This window comes from Hylobates moloch, unplaced genomic scaffold, assembly GCF_009828535.3.
Source record: "Hylobates moloch isolate HMO894 unplaced genomic scaffold, HMol_V3 SCAFFOLD_2, whole genome shotgun sequence".
Lineage (NCBI taxonomy): Eukaryota > Metazoa > Chordata > Mammalia > Primates > Hylobatidae > Hylobates > Hylobates moloch.
Window position 1 is genome coordinate 57870972 of NW_026652277.1, and position 15758 is coordinate 57886729.

Below are 15758 nucleotides of genomic sequence, written 5' to 3' on the forward strand. Positions count from 1 at the left end.
CCTTATTAAAGTGGTATCTTTTTGTCTTGAGAAGCTTGCCTAGATTCCTAAACTCTTGCATCTACCCTTCACTGTGGTCCACACATAAAGAGGGTTCTCGTGATTCCTTTCTTTGCAATGTCCTAGGGAAAAAAGCACTACCATAGAGGGAGTTTTTATTTATTTGTTTATTTGTTTATTTATTTATTTATTTATTTATTTATTTATTTATTTAGAGGTAGAGTCTTGCTCTGTTGCCCAGGCTGGAGTGCAATGGCGATTTGATCTTGGCTCACTGCAACCTCTGCCTCCTGAGTTCAAGTAATTCTCCTACCTCAGCTTCCTGAGTAGCTGGGATTACAAGCACCCACTACCACATCCAACTAATTTTTGTGGTTTTAGTAGAGATGGGGTTTCACCATGTACACCAGGCTGGTAACTCCTGACCTCAAGTTAATCCACCTACCTCGGCCTCCCAAAGTGCTGGGATTACAGGCATGAGCCACCGTGCCCGGCTGGAGTATTTGATTTTTGTCTCAGTTCCTCCATTATGTATCTTTGAGAATCTGGGCAAATTTCTTAACATCTATGAACTTTCATTTTCTGTAAAACAAGAGTGTTAAACCAAATAATCTGTCAGATATTTTCTAACTGTAAAATTGAAAGATTATATTTTTATTTTACCTATTTTAAGGTAGAAAGGAATATTATGCCAGGTTTAGGGCAGAGAATCAGTTGGGCAAAGCTGGGAAATGGCCTATTTTGTTATATCAACTTGGAGCTGCACTTTAGGAAAACAGGAATGCAGTCTGGAATATCTAACACATTTCTTAATGTATCTAGAAGCTCAGTTAATATATCCAAACGCTATGTCACTCTTGTTTTTCTTATGCCTGTTTCCAATTCGTACTGTTTCTTGTACACTACGTGCACACTACATAATACTCATTAGTGTATTTTGTAAAATAACTTGGCCTGAAAAATTTTCTTCTGCTAACTAAACTCCATCAATGTAAGTGACATATTCCTTCTATTTAGATAACTATATTCTACCCACACTGTTGCCTGTTATACCTATCATCTGAACCTAGAGAAGGAGATGGGTTAAGAGAGAGCCCTAATTTTTTTTTTTTTTTGAGACGGAGTCTCATTCTGTTGCCCAGGCTGGAGTGCAGTGGCACAATCTCAGCTCACTGCAAGCTCCGCCTTGCAGGTTCACATCATTCTCCTACCTCAGCCTCCTGAGTAGCTGGGACTACAAGCACCCGCCACTTTGTCCAGCTAATTTTTTGTATTTTTAGTAGAGACCGGGTTTCAGCGTGGTCTCGATCTCCTGACCTTGTGATCCACCTGCCTCGGCCTCCCAAAGTGCTAGGATTACAGGCATGAGCCACCGTGCCCGGCCTAGAGCCCTAAATGTTTTTTTTTTTAAAAGAAACCTGATCATAGGATCTCTTGATGGATAATTTTGTGTTCACGTGAACTACTAGGCCCATACTAATTTCTAACATGTATTTTCTAAGTCCTCTTCGGAAACATCGTAAAAGAAAGAAGAAAGAAGAAGAGATGGAAACTCTGGGTAAAGATATAACTCCTATCAATGAAGATATTGAAGAGACAAATATTGCTTAATGTAAGTGAGATAAACTTGCTGATAGAAAACTATTCAGGTGACATTTAACTGGTGAGATTGGTCTTACTTGCATCTAGTAAATCATTCATTAGAATTTGATTATATTTAAAAACATCTAAAAATAAATCAATGGTTTTTTCATAGAATCTGAAGCCAGATAAAATACTTCCTCATATCTTTTTTCTGCATGTTACCACAGAGATAGGCATTCTAATTCTGCATGGTTGTGGGGATATTTATATAATTTTTTCTTTCTCATTTTTGGGCACATGAAAGAGGTATTTTAATATAGACACTTCACATTGAAAGAAAATAACAATAGCAATAATAACTACATATATTGAGCATTTACCACAATGCCAAGCACTGTTATAAGCTCTTTAAATGTAGCAGCAGTAAGGATTGTGCAGGAATCACAAATCTTCTCAGATGATCCGACAGATAGATTTTAATAAAGGAACCATGGATCAAGGTTAAGGAAAGGTACACTGAGGCTTCCTGAGCTTGGGAATGGTTGGGAGCTGTTGCCCTTCCTCTATACGAAGGGCTGAGGTAAATATTACCTCGGCATTCAGAGGCACATTGGAGGAGGGTCCCTGAGGCAGGAGCTGTGGTTGTGGAGGGAATAGCCACTGTCAAATATAAACAAGGACAGAGGGAGGAAATAGGGGAAGAAGTATTCCAAACTTTCTCTCCTTTTGCCTTCGGATCTTCAGCAGGTGCCTCCTACTAGCTAAACCCACCAGAAACCAGAGGGCAATGGAGCCCTGGTGATGGAATCTGAAGTGGTCAGTCTCCTGGAGACAGAGCAGGGCAGAGAAAGGCTCCAAGAAGGCACATGACGTGTAACTAGCACAACAAAGCAGGATAGTTTTGGTTGTAATAACATAAAATCCAACTCAAACTGGCCTGGCTTAAAATGAAGGCAACGTATTGGCTCACATGAATGGCAGTCCAGAGGTAAGGTGGGCTTCACACTTGTCAAACCAGAGGCTCACACATAAGGAAACAGATTATTTCTCTCTTTCTGCTCACTGTTCTGAGTTGGCTTTCATCCTTAGTCAGTTCCTCTTAGGTCATAAGAAAGGCCAGTAGTAATTAGGGCTACAAGCTTCTTTGTTTACATCCAGTATGAGAGAGTAGTGTCTTTCCACAGCTCAGTTGTACAAAGAATCTCTTCCAGAAAATCCCAGCAGCTTAATGGGGTTGGTAAATGCTTGATGAGAAATTATATGTGCTCCTAACTTATTACAAAAACAACATTACTGAATTGAAAACAAAATCGCTGGCTCTGGATTTTTAAATTATTATTATTATTGCATAGTCCATTTCTTTTAAGTGACGTGCTGTTATTTTCTTCATTCTCAGAGGCTATGAAGTTACCCCCAGGTTGGTGGCAAGCTGCAAAGTGCCTTGCTCATTTGAAAATGGACAGAATGTGTCTCAGGAAAACAGCTAGTAGACATGAATTTTAAATAATGTATTTACTTTTTATTTGCAACTTTAGTTTGTGTTGTTTTTTTTTTAATGAGAATGTTAATTATATGTATATTGTCTAGTTATTGGGAAAAAAGCAACTGGTTAGGTAGCAACAACAGAAGGGAAATTTCAATAAACTTTCACTTAAGTATTGTCACCAGGATTACTAGTCAAACAAAAAAGAAAAGTAGAAAGGAGTTTAGGTCTTAGGAATTGAATTAATAATAAAGCTACCATTTATCAAGCATTTACCATGTGCTAATAAGTTTGAAATATATTATTTCATTTAATCCTTTCAGCAATCCATGAGATAGCTATTATAATCCTCATTTCCTACATATGGAAACAGGGCCAAAGAAGTCAAGTCAAGTAATCTAATCCAGATTTAGAGGGCTGGAGATTGGTAGAGACGGACTAGAAATCAAGATTTATCTAAATCAAAATCTATGCTCTTAACCATCATTTTTGTTAATCTGAATCGGTGCAACCCAACTCAATAATATAACCCAAGGTTTTATACTGAACTGTGTTTTGGTATGATTGTGAGATGTCAAGACCATCTTCCTACAGGCACACAGAATGAGAAATCCTGGCCTATATTGCTGTTACCATCATGCTTTCTATAGAATTGACTTTTATTATGTTTCTTTGCTCCTTTATAAATTCTCAATGATGTGACTACATTTTTACATTATTAAAGCAAATAGATTGGCCCCATAACTAGGGAAATGAATAGAGACGGAAAAGTAAATGCTTGGCATTCCTTAAGCCCTGGGTAAGTGTTTATGCTCAATAAAATATAAATAGTATTACTGAAAGAGGCTGTTTATACGGGAGTAATGGTCAGTGACAGCACTGGAGAGACCAGGTAGGGACTGGTTGTGACCATATCCTCATTTATGTTCTTCTTGATGACAGCATATATGATTGCTCTCAGGTAAATTTTGATGCAGTAAATTCGTGACCATAACATCTATTACTTGGGACCATCTTGCCAAGTACTCCTTTACTCCATGATATATTTAATAAACACTGCTTTAAACCTGGAAAAGTACAATCTACATTTAGTGAATATTTCATAGAATATTTAACATTTTACGTTGATTAGGTGGTTCACTTACAAAAATCGATGGAAGATGTCCCCCAAATTGTGCCTGTCAGCCAAGCAGCTTCTTTTTCAGAATCTTTGCAAATTTTACTTTGCAATGTAGATTCCATAGTGAAGTGGAGAATTCAGACAAATGCTGAAATCGCATATTACCTTCTAGCGTCTATGGTGTTTTGAGTGAAGCTGGGGCTGTACTTATATATAATACAGAAATAGCTCCCCTATCAGTAAAAGCTAAGCCAAACAACTGATAATTTTCAAAGTCTATTTTTTCTCCTGATTTAATGGTCATACTTGAAACACAATTATATCCAACTGATCCATGTTGTATATGCCTTATTTTCAAAAGTCTCATTTAAGCTCATTCATGCCCTTTCTCTTATGTAGTCTTCTTTGATACGAAAGGAGCTTGGAATAAATATCCATTAGAGCTTTTAAAAACACAAAACAATGCTTTAATGTTTCTTTTTTCCTGGACTGAGTTTGGCTGACCAACAAAATCTCTCAAGCCATTTTTTTTGATCCTAAAATGTCAATGGTGGCTCTCAAAATTTGGTAGATCTGTTATCAAGAAAGAATTTCAAAGATTTTTATATCTTTTCAAAATGTATTTTATAGTTGCTTTGCATACACTAAATAACTTTGTTTATGTAAACTGTCAATATTATCATGTAATAAAATAAATTTATTTTTAAAACAAAGTAAACATGTGGTTACTTGGGAATTTTTAATTTTACCATGAATTACTAATGAAAATAAATTTGAACACTATTGCTTTTGAATACCTTATGCTTTGTAAACCCTATCCATTAATGTACTTGAAAGAATCCATCCTGACCATGTGTTTTCTTTAGGAACTAAAGCATCTGGGAGTGTTGGACATCTATGGGACTGTCTTCCCAATACCCTGGCCATATTTTTGAACTCCACCTCCAGCTGCATTTGATTGGTCTGAAGTGGGCACTTAATAAACTTGGGCCAATTAGAGTCATTCCCAGAGAAATTGGAAACTTGAACTGAAGTCAGTCTTCACTGGGTTCTTGGGGTGAAAAAATATGCATTTTGAAGCTATTGGCAGTTACCTTTTGCTTCATGAGGAACAGAAAAACAAAGGAATGTGGTCAGCATATAGCAAGAGAAGATTTAAGCAAACGCTGAGTGAAAAACAGAGACAAGGCACAAATTTCCCAACACAACATGAGTCCTGATTACAGGCATTCTCAAAGTTTAGCACCATTCCTGTCTATGGGCACGATGAGACATGTTAGTGTCTTCATAATAAATTCTTCATTTGTCTTAAGCTAGTTCTGTTTGGGTTTCTGTAACCTGGAACCAAGATCCTGACCAACTCAGGTGCATCCTGAGATTGTGGACAATGGTTTCTTAAAGAGGAAACGATATCTTCTGTAAAACAAAATATCAAATTATTATTTTCAAATACTGTCTTTTATCATATTAAATGAACATTTCTAGCAACAGCATTCTGTTGGCACCACACAGACATTCATGGGAGCATGGAGAGGGAGCAGGGAGTTCAGCAAGCACTGATTGGGCACCACTGTATTTCAGGTACTGTTCCACCCACTGTGACAAATGCTAAGAAGGAATGACTCTTAGAAGTTTAGAGTTTCTAAGTGGGGGAAACAGCTACTCACTGAACATTTCAATGCAATTTGTTGCTCTGAGAGAAGCTCAGGGTATTAAGGAACAGAGAGGAGTGTCACTTAGCCCTGCTTAGTAAGAATTAGGGCAAGCTCCTGTAGGAAATTACATCTGAACTGATGATTGGCTCTGAGAAATAAAGGCCTCTGTCCCAAATCTTTGGTAAGCTCAAAGATTTCTTTTTTATTTTTTTTTTGGAGACAGAGTCTTGCTGTCCTCCACGCTGCAGTGTAGTGGCACCATCATAGCCTCAACCTCCCAGGCTCAAGCAATCCTTCCACTCAGCCTCCTGAGAAGCTGGGACCACAGGCATGTACCACCATGCCTGGCTTTTTCTTTTTTCCTTGAGACGGCGTCTTCCTATGTTGCCTGGGCTGGTCTTGAACTCCTGGGCTCATCAAATATTTCTTAAGTCTTTGTCAAATGCTACGAAGTTCCTCTGAAAGCACCAGAAGTGGAGGGACCAGGAGGTGATGCTTCAAGGGAACAAGTGAAGAGAAGGAATCAAGGCTTCATCCCTTGTTCCAGGATGTCCTGGGCATAGCAGGGTAGAGCATGTGGGCGCGTGAGCTGTGAGAGTAGATGTTTCTGGTCCCAATGATGCTATCTGATTAAGTGATGTCCTGAGGTGGCAGGGAGAGATTTTTATAGTTTCCTACAGTTAGTTATTTAGGGCTTTCCCATTTTCCCCTTTATTTTATTGCCCATGGTAAAAGCAAGTCACATTGAGAGTGGAGTAAAATGTTCCAGGTCAAATAACCTTATTTAGATAAGACCCTGTTTGTGCAATATTTTGTAAATGAAGTCCAGAACATATTTCAAAGCCCATGGCTTTAAGACCCGGCTATAGCTTTAATGAAATCTTCATTTGAGTATATTGTGAACGTACTTTGTTATGCCTAAACATATTGGCGCACTGCTTTCGTTAATTAATTCATACAAAAATATTTATTAGATTTCTGCTAAATGCCAAGTACCTTAGGTGCTAGGGGTATACCACTTGCATAAAACAATTTAAAAAACCCTATGACCTCATGAAGCTTATCTTCTAGTGGATTTAATCTTTCATAGCATGGAATTTAAAACAAGACTTATTCAAGAATTTATCTTATACTGAGGACATTGCCTCTAGACTTTAACTTAAACAAGTGTCTTGGAGCATAAAACTCAAGATGAACTCATGGAAGATCTCAGTATATAATAGGTTTGGCAGGTTTTCCTTGACTGAATAATTTTCATATTTTAATAATGATTATGTAGAACAAAGTATAACTACGTTTTTGCTGTCAAATATTTATTTTTGCTATGCTTGATTAATATTGATGCTACATTTGGGCATCTGCTCTTCTTCAAAAGATTTTCTATGCTTCAAAGCATTTTTCTACAAAGGAACCTGTTCCCATATGATCATCTTTGTTAACTGAACGTTAATGCTAGAACATAATGTGCAAATAGTGTAGTCTTGCCTATTTGCTAATGTCGTTGGATCCTAGAATGTGTATCTTATAATAATACCTAATTGGAACTTCTATAAGCTCCTCATTCTTCCCCAGGATGTGTCAGCTATTAGTGTTCGAAGTAGTCTGAAATTTTATATGAGGAAACTGTATAAACTATACAACTACAGAAACTATACTAGTGATTATTTTCAAGAGCTGAATGATTGTTTTTGGAAATTTCAAAATGTGGACTTCTATATGTTTAATCAAAAATTATAGTCAGTAATTGTACTCAAATAGAAGTGTTAACAAAACATGTTTTTAAATAACTTTCCTTTTATATTGTATTATTTTTATTCAAGTTTAAATTACAAGAAAAAAATATGCAACAGAGGTACTCAAGGCTTGTTTTCTTTATTTTGTTTCTAATCAATTTATTTAAAAAATGTCAAACAAAATTATTCACAAACATGGAACTCTTTAGTGCTGCTTTCTCTAGCAAGTATAATTATTCTTCCAAGATATATGCAGAAAAATAAAATATTCTGAAACTCTGTGATCCAAGCTAAATAATGATTTACAGTATTTTGGGCTTTAGTTAGAAGTGACAGAAAAACTTGTATGTCTGACTTGTTCTCTAATACCATTTTTGAAATACTACAATATGTAAATTAATTAAAATAAACTTGTTGCTAGCACATTCTTTTTTAAAATCCTAAGAACATTTCATTTATCCAATGAACCAGGGCTAGCAATTCTAAAAAATCATTTACACAGTGTTTTTTGTTTGGTTGCCTGGTTTTTGTCTGTTTTACTCTTAAATTAAAGATAGTCTGGTCTCAGGTGTTGTATCACCATCACTCTGCCTCCTAAATTCAACTGAAATTGAACTCAAATTCAGAATATCTGAGCTCTTAGCCAGGCCAGTGCTCCGGATAATCCTGTGACTGCAATAGGGATAGGAGAAATTTGCTACTGAACTATCATAATACAAAGGTTATGAACATAGGATCTTTATTCAGACAGATGTAGGCTTCAATTCTAGGTCTGCCGCTTACTGTGAGGCCCTGGGCGAGTTATTTAACCTTACTAATGTTTTTGTCAGCAAAGTCAAAATAAATAATAAATAAGGTGGGTTGAGAGACTCAAATGAGATGAAGTCAGTAAAATGCTCAGCTCAGCACCTGGAATATTTTAAATATTCTCTAGGTATGGGCTCAATTGATGTTAATTGTTATTACTAAGATCAATAATCATAGTAATGGTGATAGTGATGATGATGACAATGATATTCTCTAATTACTTCTGTGGAAAAGAAGAAATTATTTTCTGAAGTTGAGTCACTGCACTGATACATTGAAAAGTTTCTGTATTTTTTAAGAATTCATGATCCCTGTGGAAAAGAATGTCTTTCTGTTCCTATTAGAACAAGTTATGTTTAGGTGAAGAATTCCAGCTCAGTGACTAGTCTTATGAAATTGCTTCATTTTTCTCTCTGCATTCTTCCTTTCTCCCTTCCCAACTCCTTCCTTAAAAGCACCCAATGAGAAAAAATAAGGAAGAATCACTCTAAGGCTATTGAAAATAACTGAAAGCCCAATAATTTTCAAAATTATGCTGAGACAGAGATATGATAGATATTTTTGAAGGTGGAGTTACACTCTGTACTACTTGTATTTTCAACATTAAGGGAGATTTTAAAAATAACTTGGGCAGGGACTGGGAATAACCTCTGCTATTTGTTACTCACAATTGGCCTGCACACTAAGTATTACGATACCATCTTCTGGATGATAAACCTTATGCTCAGGAAGCGTAAGTACCCTGCCAAGGATCATACTACTTGTAAATCATGCTCATCTGCCTCTTAACTTTGGCATCTCCATCTTGAAATGAAAGTACACTGGAATTATCTATCTTCTAGATGGAAAGAAAAAGAAGCCTATTGTTCTGGACCCTGCCAATAGGCTAAATAAATGATTACTGAAACTATGTATTTGACAGATCTTTAAAACATTTTAAAATTGAAAAACTGTACAAGAACAGAAGAATCTGAGAATTTTGTATCAGTCAGATGATTGTTTTTCTATCTAAAGAATTAAACCTTTCAATCAGATTTAACAGGCTTAGCAAATATGAGAAAAGAACATTGAGTACAGCATATAGACTGAGCAGTAGAGTTTGCACCCTTGCCAAGGGATGCTCTTACTGAAGAGTAACACAACTTGATGGGATCAAACTATTTTTCTCAATCAACAAATGATAAGAAGTTGACCTCTAGGAAAGTATCTGGATGTTCCTAAAGCTTTTGCAAATAGTAAAGTTTTATACACATAGATGTAATTTTAAAAGTTTTATACAGATAGATGTAATTTAAAAAATATGTTTATTGATAATCAAAATTAACTCCATAGTGCTTGAGTCTCTTGAATTCAATGTCACGTCATTAATTTAGGCCCCACCAGTCTGCAAGTTGTCACCACTAAGGCACTAACTAGGTAGATGTTTACCTTCATGATAATTAAGATGTAGTAATTTTTTTAAACTCATGGGGGAGATTTTATTCTTATAAACGTTTCCAATACATTGAAAGTTATACTTCAGCAGCAGCAGAGTCTTTTTAATTTTGGTGTGGTAATGAAATCACGTTACATGACATCTGTAACATGTTTAAAATCAAACTCATTATTTTTGTAAACTACCTTCAGGTTCTAATTTAATTATTTAAATATAACTGAACACTGACAATGGGCACATACAAAAAAGTGTTCTAAGTGCAAGGGGAGAGTTAAAGGAGATTAAGAGACAGTGCATTTTTTTTTCAAGTGGGAGAAAGACATATACATAAATAGCTATAATAAAAGGCAAAATAGTTCATTCATTCATCCAGTGAATATTTAGCATCTATTGTATGCATTGTGCAAAGTGCTAAAGGGAAAAAGATGAACTAGACTTAGTTCATGCTGCCAAGAATTTTGTTCTCTGTTAAAGATGAGATTTTTACATGAACACACAATACTTTCTAGTATAGATTATAGACTGAAGGGATTAGAGAACACTTCTATGAAGAGGTGGTATATACCTAGACCTGAAAGAATAAATGAAATGTGATAGGCAAGTATAAGTGATGAGACGTTCAAGTTCTGGGTCAGTTCAAGAACATGGGAATTTTCAATTAATTGAGAAGTGGTGAATACTGCTGGTATAAATCAGGTGCCTAAGATAGCCCAAGAAATGTCCTGGTGCAATGTTCATACAGATAATGATGAATGTAACAAGTGCTCATTTTGTTATCCAAATGACTGTCTGCTTCCACATACAGTTAATTCTGCCTGTTGGACAAAATATTCTTTGGGACTTTTATGGACAGAGTGGGTGTGTATCACCAATTTCACAACATATGGAGCATACCATGAATCATAGGCCTTATGTAAATTGATACTCAAGAATACAATTTGTTGTCAACAGTGTCATGCCAAGCCATATTGGAGCCTGAGGCAAAAAGGAAAAAATACGTCCCTCTTAAATATACACATCAAAATATTCTCCTATATTTTGAACCAACTAGAAAATGTTAGCAAGCATTCTGTAATCAGAAAACATGACTATATACATAGTTAAGTTTAAAATTACATCTATGTGTATACATACATATAAAGCCTTTCATTGTCCACCCTGTTCACATACTTTTGTCAACCCTCATAAACCTTGGTGTCTCACAAGCTTCTGGGGACCTGATAGCCACAGGCCAGGGAACTGCAGGCTGATTGGAAACAGACTGTTCGCATTTCATAATAATGCAAGGTTGTAAAACAAATAACCATTGCCTGTCTTTATCTACAAGTTTGATATCTTTTTCACTGTGAATTTTTAAAAAGTAATTTAGATTTTTTAGAAGATATCACATTGCATATTATTTACCTTGATTCCTGAGTTTTTTTAAACCCTTACATTTTGGGCCAGGGCAAGTGGGTACCTCACTCTTCATACTCTGATCCCAGACCTGTTTGTTGACACAAAGCAGGATGGGAGAGTAAAACTAGCAGGCTCTATATGCAGTATTCCATAAACAAACAACAACAAACAAAATATCCACTAAAATCTAAAAAATTTACATTTCAATGATTCCCACCAATACTCTGGAGATTTCACACAAAGTCCTTTGGATTGAGTTTTAATGTAAACTCTAGTCCTTGCTAGTGATATGAGTTCTAGTAAAGAACATAAACTTGCCCAGCCTCTGTTCCTTAATCTGTAACTTGATATAATATCCTCCCCATGGGTTGGTGGCCAGAGTTTTTATGAGCTTCATGGATGTGTGACCTGGGCAGCCCACAGGCTCTGTACAGGGATGACACTGTAATTGAAATTCTCAATAATTTTTGAACAAGATTCCTAGCATTTTCACTGGGTACTAGATCCCCCAAATTATGTAGCTGGGCCTGGCCAGGGCAGAGTGCCTGAGATACACTATGCACTCAGGAAGCCCTAGTGGGACCAGCTGTATTGTGGTTGATTTGTGGAGACATGTTTATGAGTATTTTCCCTGTTCTCAGCACATGAGAACCTGGAGTTTAAAGAAAGCATTGCATTAGTTATGGTCCTTGCCTTCTGTGCAGGGAAACGAGAATGGAATGGAAGGAGAAAATGGAGACAATGGAGACAATGGAGAATACCCTCTCCCTTCCCTGTTTCCTGGGTTCTTTCCTAATCAAAGCTCAAACTCCTTAGGTTCTTCTGCTGTCTCACAAGCTTAGTGGCCTTAGCCATACCTGTGTCAGGATGCCTATGTGTTTTCACAGAAAGAGATGGCTCTGTCTTGGGGTATGCTGATTTCTTCCCTACCCACTCCCCAGGCAAACATGGAGGCCTTCGACTATACCCCTATTAAGTATCTGATCAAGCACATCTTGCCATTAGAGGGATTTATTCTCTACCATGCCCCCCTGAGAGGCATCCCTCTTATAAAAAGGGTATCCCTTTTATTAGTGAATTTTTAAGTCTATTTTTTGAAAACTAGTACCTTGGCATTATTATGTTAGGTAAGCATTTCTGACTCCCATCCCCCTCCCCTAGAGTTACATTATAAATCACTTTATCTTTAATAAAGGCCACCTTAGGAAAGCAGAAAGTCAAGTCTTAATTGTATTCCACTACAGGTCTTTAGACAAGATCCATCCCAGGAGGAAAGAGGAGGTGGATCTTGTCTATTGGTAAAAAAAATCTACAAAACGGATAAGAAATTAATAGGTGAGAGAGTAGGGTGAAGAATTCCATTTGAAGAGAACAGCCATTACAAACAAGATCACATGGGTTTGTAAATGTATGGCACATTTGTAATATGCTATATGGAATAGTGTTGCCAGATAAAAGAAAGACATACAGTTAAGTTTGAATTTCAGATAAACAAATATTGCAGTGTATGTTCCAAATATTGCTGCTTATCTGGGCATCCTGTATTTTTATTTGCTAAATCTGACAACCCTCACATGGAATAGTGGATTATGGGATGCAAAGGGGCATATGCTTAAAATGAGGCTGTCTGGCACCCGATATGTCATGGCAAGTTTTCTTGCACTTTACTGAATGGCAAAGACAAGGTTTTGAGCAGGTTAGTGACGTGATAAGATGCATGGTTTAGGAAAATAATTCTGCAGGCATTATAAAGGGTAAAATGAAAAGCTGAGAGATGGAAGGCAGGGGAAATGATAGGAACTGGAATTGAGAGGTAGAAATGGAAAGGCTGTAATATGCTCAAGAAGTTTTGGTCAGAGAATCAACATGATTTTGCGATCTGTTGAATTTGGAGATGTGAGGGAGGCCAGACTCCTTGAGAAGACTGTTAGCTCCAAACTGGTGACCAGCAAGTTCTTGGTGTGATTATTTGAGATATGGATTAGAGGAGGAGGAGCCGACTGGGAGTGGGCGTTTGGATGCCATAGTAAAGAAAATGACTTCGGTTAACAAAAAATAGATTTGAGTACACTAGGAACATCTCTGTAGGGACATCCAGCAAGCAGTTGGGAATGTAGCCCTGAAGTTCTTGAAAAAGTCTTGGTAAAGAAAAAAAAATCTTGGTCAGGGAAAGATAAAACAAAGAAATCACAACTTCAAGAAGAATTACCTGAGAATGTTGGAGATGGACTAACCGGACCAGATACTGAGGTCATGAGGAGAAGCTGAGAGGATTTGCAGTGTCTTGATTTGCAGCAGTAATGTGAATGTGAAAATGGTGAGATAAGGGGTAACACCTAGATATACACCAAAAGAAAAAAAGCGTCAGGACTTGACATTAGGTATGGTTGGAAATAAAGCAGAAAAGAAGGAGACATAGGTGCCTTCGATGCTGTGGGCAACGGAAACTGGGACATAGAAAAGCCGTGCTCATGACAGCAAGAACAAGGTGAGATGGAACCAACTTCACACTGCGCATCCATTGAATTTCAGCTTGCCTATGAAACGTCAAAGTTAAGATATCTTGCTAGTATAAATTATACATTTAGGTTGAAAATATAGACTTTGAAAAGGAGTGTAAGCATGTTGAGTAAATGGTATTTTGAAGGTATGAATATAGAATAGGAATCTTAACCATCAGAGGTGCTGTGCGAATGCCTGAAAAAAATGCCAATTTTTGTGTATGTTTTGATTTAAAAAATGTAACTCACATTCTAAATTGGTTGTGCAGGAAAAGGAAGTTCAATAAATTAATTTAGTCCATTATTAATCAGTTTTTCTCTCCCGAATGCTCATCTGCTAGTAAGGGGAAAATTAAAACAGTTAAATGTCTGATCTGGTTTAAATTTAGCCTATTTGAGAAATATGAAAAGTCCCTTTCAGCAATTTCCTAACTTGCCGGGAATCCAAAGCATGGGCTCTCCAAGAATCTGCATCTCCTGTTTCTCTCACTACCGTGGTACAGAGGAGATGAGGAAAGGGCCTCACATGGGTCTTCGGGTTGTTATGGCAGGTATCCATAGTTATTCAAGAACATGGTCCCTGGCCCACCTGACTGCTGTGCAGTTCTGTTGGCCTTGAATGCTGAACTCGAGGTACAGGTATGATCCCAGGGAGCAGTGCATCCTGCCCTTGCTGACTTGACTTCTCTCATATCTCACTGGCTCTCAGCTCATCCTCCATCCGGCCTCTGTCTATCACAGCCTCTGTGGTGCTTGCTCACCTTGCCGTTTGGCCTTTTGTGGCAGGGCAGGCCACATGGCAGAGTGTTTAGTTATCAACCTAACATCCATACCACATAAGAACTGAGGCATGCAGGGTAACTATGCGTCCTCGTTGGCAATAGCTGACTGTTACGACCAGGGGAGACTGGCACCGGGCTGTACGCTCAGTGAGGCAAAAGAAGAAGATGAAAATGTGGAATTAACTCCCTTCCCTGCCTCTTTCCAATACATGCTCATGTGAATTTTTCTGTGAATTGAATGTCTATAGGTTGATCAGAATCTCAAAGTGATCAATTCTCAAAGTCATCAGTTATGCTTTCAAGTGTTAAGGACCTCCATAGACATAGAGGCAGAAAAGTGCAGGTAAAGCCTGGAAGGAAGAAAGGGGATGAAACAGAAGGAAAGGCTGGAGTTGGAAACAGAACAAAAAACTTCAATGTAGGGAAAATCAAAGCAAAAAAGGAAGGAAATGAGCAGGACAAGGTGATCTATGGTAGCACATGACACTGAAAAAAAGTTGGAGGTTTATACCAGTCAGAAGCAATGATCTGTTCTGTAGAAAATATGAAAATATTCAGTTTTCCATCAGTCTACAAATGGTCCCACTTGGAGTAAAGTGTGAAAGAGTCAGCTCTCAATAGGTGCCTTAAAGTATATGAACAAGTACATGCTTACTAGACTGATAAAACTTAGAGAACTCCTCTGGGAGGATTTAAGAGTGATAGCAGCCATAGTGGGATGGAGTGGTGAAAATGATGTAAGATTTGGATATACTAACATGTTTTGTAAATGCTTGGCTGCAAAGCCTCTGTAGGGATAGCTGACCATCAAGGGAACTGGGTATGTAAGTTTTGGACAACCTTGTTGTTATAGACATCTCTGATGGCCAAACTAGAAACTCTCTGCATAATCATGTCAAATAGTATGACAGATGATGATCCTCATGGAGTGTAGAAAAGAAGAAATTGGGTAGCAAGAATTTGTCAGTGTTTATTCAGCACTGTCTATGTGTCAGGCTTCTGGCCTCTGCAGATGAGATTCTACCTGGGTGACCTGAGTTATTTGCTATACACGTAAACTTACCACATTCTTTTCTGCATTTCCCTCTGCATTGCAGGGCAGAAACCTGGAACCTTGTTTTTCAGAATCCTTTTCCTCTTATAGTTCTAGATTACAATTTTCTAATCTGCACAGTATTTGGAAGGTGGAAGAGAAGGTGCCATTCTCCAGCTGCAGTTGTAAGATGATATCTGAACAGATGGCAGCCATATGGTTTGCAG

The 15758-nt window shown here is 37.4% G+C and overlaps 1 protein-coding gene across 2 annotated transcripts in view; it reads left to right on the forward strand.

Annotated features, from left to right (window-relative positions):
• The window catches only part of BTC (betacellulin), a 52492-nt gene extending 47592 nt beyond the window's left edge, over positions 1-4900 (forward strand). For both annotated transcript variants that reach the window (XM_032164094.2, XM_032164103.2), the window contains 2 exons: positions 1503-1612; positions 2981-4900. In XM_032164094.2, the coding sequence (XP_032019985.1) occupies positions 1503-1611 (109 nt within the window). In that variant the 3' untranslated portion in view covers position 1612; positions 2981-4900. The remainder of the gene's footprint in view (positions 1-1502; positions 1613-2980) is intronic.
• Positions 4901-15758: the final 10858 nt, after the last annotated feature.